The sequence below is a fragment of the Meleagris gallopavo genome, chromosome 5 (assembly GCF_905368555.1).
Source record: "Meleagris gallopavo chromosome 5, MGAL_WU_HG_1.1, whole genome shotgun sequence".
In the NCBI taxonomy this organism is placed as follows: domain Eukaryota; kingdom Metazoa; phylum Chordata; class Aves; order Galliformes; family Phasianidae; genus Meleagris; species Meleagris gallopavo.
In genome coordinates, this window is record NC_139408.1 from 25,763,673 (window position 1) to 25,768,246 (window position 4,574).

At 56.1% G+C, this 4,574-nt stretch overlaps 1 protein-coding gene across 1 annotated transcript; it reads right to left on the reverse strand.

Moving 5' to 3' along the window:
• Positions 1-1,270: 1,270 nt before the first annotated feature.
• RIOX1 (ribosomal oxygenase 1) lies at positions 1,271-3,861 on the reverse strand. The gene has a single exon (XM_085224881.1). The coding sequence runs from the start codon at positions 3,116-3,118 to the stop codon at positions 1,313-1,315; it is 1,806 nt and encodes a 601-aa protein (XP_085081007.1). The 5' UTR covers positions 3,119-3,861; the 3' UTR covers positions 1,271-1,312.
• Positions 3,862-4,574: the final 713 nt, after the last annotated feature.

Below are 4,574 nucleotides of genomic sequence, written 5' to 3' on the forward strand. Positions count from 1 at the left end.
AGGTCCATGTCATTCCCTCAGGTTCTGTCACTGTCACCAGAGAGCAGAGACCAATGCTGCCCATCCACTCCCCTTGTGTGGACCTATAGACCACCACAAAGCCTCCCCTCAGCCCTCTCTGCTCTGGGCTGAACAAACTGTGGGACTTCAGCCACTCCTCACACGTCTTCCCCTCTAGACTCTTCACCATCTGTGTACCCTTCCTTTGGACACTAACAGTTTTACAGCCTATATTGTGGTGCCAAAACCTGCACACAGAGGTCAAGTTGAGGCCACACCAGAACAGAGCAGAGCAAGACAATCCTTCCCCTTGTGTGGCTTGCAGTGCTGGGCTTGGTGTACCCAAAGGTACAGTTTACCCTTTTGGTACCAGGGCATGCTGCTGACTCATGTTCAACTTGCCATCAACCAGAACACCTAGATCCCTTTCCACATGGCTGTTCTCCAGCTTCTTGTTCCCCAGTCTGTATGTACAGCCAGAGTTGCCCCATCTGAGGTGCAGAATTCAGCACTTGCTCGTTAAATTTAATATGCCTGGTGATTGCCCAGCCCTCTAATTTGTCAAGATCCCTTTGCAAGGCCTCTCCACCCTCAGGAGTCAACAGCTCCTCCCTGTTTATTATCAACAGCAAATATCTTGTTAGATATTAATAGTGCAACAAGTTTTCTTGTGCACATCATTTCTTCCTGATTATAAACATGATAAATAGAGCTGTTTCCCTTAAGAAAATCCAGTAATAGGTTCAGTGACCAACAGAGAAGGATCTCTGCTATGTGCTATCTGCATAGCATTGTGTACATGGATCGAAGTCCTGTCTGATGCTCAGTATCTAAAGGGACTTGAGACTATCAATGCTCTTAATGTTAGCTCTAATAGCATTTTTAAATTGTTACCTTGCCAAGTCTTAGTCTTTCTTACTGGGATCATAACCAAACAGCACTTCCCACTGCAAATACAGTGACCATCACCAGATATGAATGTAAGTAATAAGAGTACTTCCCACTGTCACACAGGCTGCTTTACAATACTTGAAAAATACTAACAGTTTACAGACTGTAAAAAAAAGTTCACTGCTTTCTCAAGTTTCTTAACGTGTAGTAATATAGCTGGCAAAGCAATACACAGAGCTGCTCTTAAAGCAGATGCTTATTTTAATCAGAACACATTGTTTCTCTCCTCAGGTCAAAGCCCTTCTGCTTCCAGGTCAGATGCTGAGATCAGACTGCGCATTAACACCCAGCAGCTGTAATGTGAAAACAAGAGACAGTATTTTCTAAACAAATGTATTTTTATTTTGTTAAAAAACAAGAGTTACACTTGCACCAGTGGCTTCCTAGTCATCAGAAGGCCCTTCTCAAACAGGAGTGTGGCTAGAGAAATCTTGTCCTCCAAGGCATCACATGGGAGGGTATCTACGCTGACGTGGTTTGGATAGGAGGACAGGAGAAATTCAATACTGTCTGTGTACTCAGGATCTATCTCAAGGTACTTGGGGTCTTCCTTATGATACACTCTTGAGTTTTCTGTTGTGTAATATAGCATCACGCCTGCTTCTTCGTTGCACAATCTAACAATGCCATGATGGAGAAGACGTATTTCTGTGTCTTTTGTTATTGGTATATCAACATTGCAGGGCCTTCCATTATGCCACCGGGCTGGAAAGCCATACACGCTCAGCTGTTTCTCACTTTGTGTAAGCACTGGGGGGAGACAGTCGTGAAGAAACGACTTAGCCCTCTGATCCATGGCAGCGTCAATGGGTGCATAGTCAACAAGTTTCTTTATCAGGTGCTGCACCTTCTCCACAAATACTGTTCGGCGAGCATCCACTGCATCTGAGTTGGCGACCCCCATATACCCCAGGCAGTCCATGGGAAGCCCTTCTCGGTACTCAATGTCCTCCTCCAAGGCCATCTGCAGGGCAGCAGGAAGGAGCTTCTCCAAGAAGTCTCCCCAGGAGTTCCTCTGGTAGGAGGACACCGTAATGTGGAGCGAGTGCACGTCTGGCAGACAGTCAGCCTGGTGGATAAAGCCCCGGGGAAAGTATAGCAGGTCTCCAGCCTCCAGCACCACTTCCAGCAGGGGCTCAGCAAGCTCCGCCTGCGTGAGGTTTGCACTGGAGAACTGGGGGAGTGCCTCTGAGCTCGTCCGGGGGCTGTAAACGCGCCAGTGCTTCTTGCCCTCCAGCTGCAGCACGAAGGCCTCGATGTCGTCGTAGTGAGGGGCGAAGCCCTGCGTGCCTGGCGGCGTGAGATAGGTGTTGGCCCCAGCCATGCTCCCAAAGCGCTCCTGCAGGATGGAGAGGAAGTGCCAGACAGTGGTGGAGAAGGCCTGGGGGTTGAGGAGCCGCAGGGAGCAGCCGTTCTGGTAAAAGTCCCAGACGACGGCAGGCAGCGCCTGGCCCACGGGGTTGTGTGTCTCCCGCACCCCCTCAGCATAGCTGGTTACGTCCAGGTGGGTCCCGAAGCGCACGTCACCACTGCGCAGAATGGCGTCGAAGTCAGCCGTGGAAAACAGCCCCGCATAGTAGCCGGGGTCACCCCGCTGCACGAGCAGAGGCGCCCGCTCCCAGTGCCGCCTCGCGAACTCCTCCGGAGCCACCGGCGCCACCAGCCACCGGAACAGCTCTGCCGCCCGCCGCCGGCTGTCCTCCAGCCGCCCCAGCCGCCGCAGCAGCCCCAGCACGCCTCTGCCGCCCGAACTCCTTGCGGGGTCTCCGGGCGGCTTTGCTTCGAGGTTCCCGGCCGGAGTCTCGGCCCGCGGGCCTCCCGAGGTTGTCAAAGGGCCTCCGGGCGACTTGGTTTCGAGATTTCCGGCTGGAGAGTTGGCCGGCGGGCCGCTCGGTTTCGTCTTTAGGTCTCCCTGCTTGGCTTCGGGGCTCCCGGCCCGCTCCACGCGGTTGGGGACAGCAGCGCTCTGCGGCGGCGCAGCCCTCTCCGGGCCGCCTCCTCCCGCCGCGCCGCGCCTCAGCCGTGCTTTGCTCCGCTTACCGCCCGCGGGCAGCGGCGTCCCGCGGCGGCGCCGCTCCAGCCGCCCGGGCCCCGCCGCCCGGCGGTACACCGAAAGCGCCGAGAGCCGTCCCACCCGCTGCCGCTCCTCCGCGCCGCACGCCGCCATGGCCGCCGCACAGCCCCGCCCCTCCCACGGCGGCTGCTTCCGGCGGGGATTGCGGGGCGAGCACCGGGCCTCGCGGGAGTGCGGGCGGCGCGGGTTGGCCGCGGTCCGCCCGAATAAAGGGCTGCCCCATCACACCGTGTTCCCTTTTGCCACGTTCGCACCCGGCATAACCGGCACGTTTGTCAGTCTGCGCTCTCTCCGTTCCTCCGTTGTGCTCGGGGCTCGGAACAGAATGGCGGTGCCGGCCCTCTGCCGCTCAGCGGCTGCCGAAGGGGGAAAGGAGAGACGCCGTGCCCGCCGGGCGCTGCTCAGGAGCGCGTGGAAAATGGCGCCGCGTTTGTACGTGGGTGCGTTCCTGATCACGAGCAGACTTCAGTAGCAGAGACTTGCCGTACAGTGCTTCCGTGAGAGGAATCTCTGGCGGACTCAGATAATTCGTGGCAATGGATTTTGCATGGGAGATGTATCTCCGAAGACTCCATTAGCCCCGGGTGTTTAAGGAGCAATTACCCACGCGTGCTGCTGGTTCATAAAGGTGGCATTAACTTCGTGTAGACCTGAATATCGGTGTCTACTGAACGTAAATAAGCAGCTAATGCTCACGAGGCACGTGCAGGTGGGTTGCGTGCGCCAAGCAGCGTAGCAGGCCTGGGCTGGAAGGAGAACTGGGACCTGACGCCCTCCTGACCTCCCGTCGGCATTGCCAGGGTCTCCGCCGGGCCGACGCGTGAGCGCCAGCAGCCTTGCAGCGGCCTGGGCTCGCGGAGCTCTGCTAGAGCAGCGCGGCGGTTCCCGGAGCTCCATGCCGTGCCGGCAGGTGGCAGGGCAGCTCGGAGCTCCGCAATGCAGCTCCGCCTGCCGCCGCGTGGGGGCGCTGCGGTGCGCGTGGGGAATGCCCTCGGCGGGGTTACTGCCGCGGGTCGGGTTCAAATGGGAGGGAAGGGAAAGCGGGCTGCGCGTCCGCGTGCTGTGAGGAAAGGGAGGGTGAGCGCTGCGTTTCAAACCGCCTTTTGTTTTCCAAGGTTAAGTCCCGCTTACCAGAATAATCTTATCAGCTGAAACCGTATCAGCGGAGCTGGGCCCTGCACAAAACCAAGATGCAGCAGCTTTGAAATACAGTAGAAGTTTGGCTATTGTATGCTTGAATTGTATTTAAGTATGGCTAAGGCTTTGGGGGCAAAAAGACCTTTGAAAGCTCCGGGCTTGTGAGATGTTGTTTGCGTTACTCTTTAATTTACTTAAGTGTAAATGTTTCTCAGAAGCTGAGTGCTTGTGCGGAGCCTGACCCGAGCTGCTCTGAGCAGCGGCACTGAGTCCAGCAGTGCTGTCCTGGGTGTTTACCAGCCCGCTGGGTTCAAAGTCTCACTCTGGAGCTCAGATCTTGGCACAAATGTCTCCTTCTGATGCTGACAGATAGATGACTGCCATTGGAGTTCTTGATGTGTAACGAAGTCCC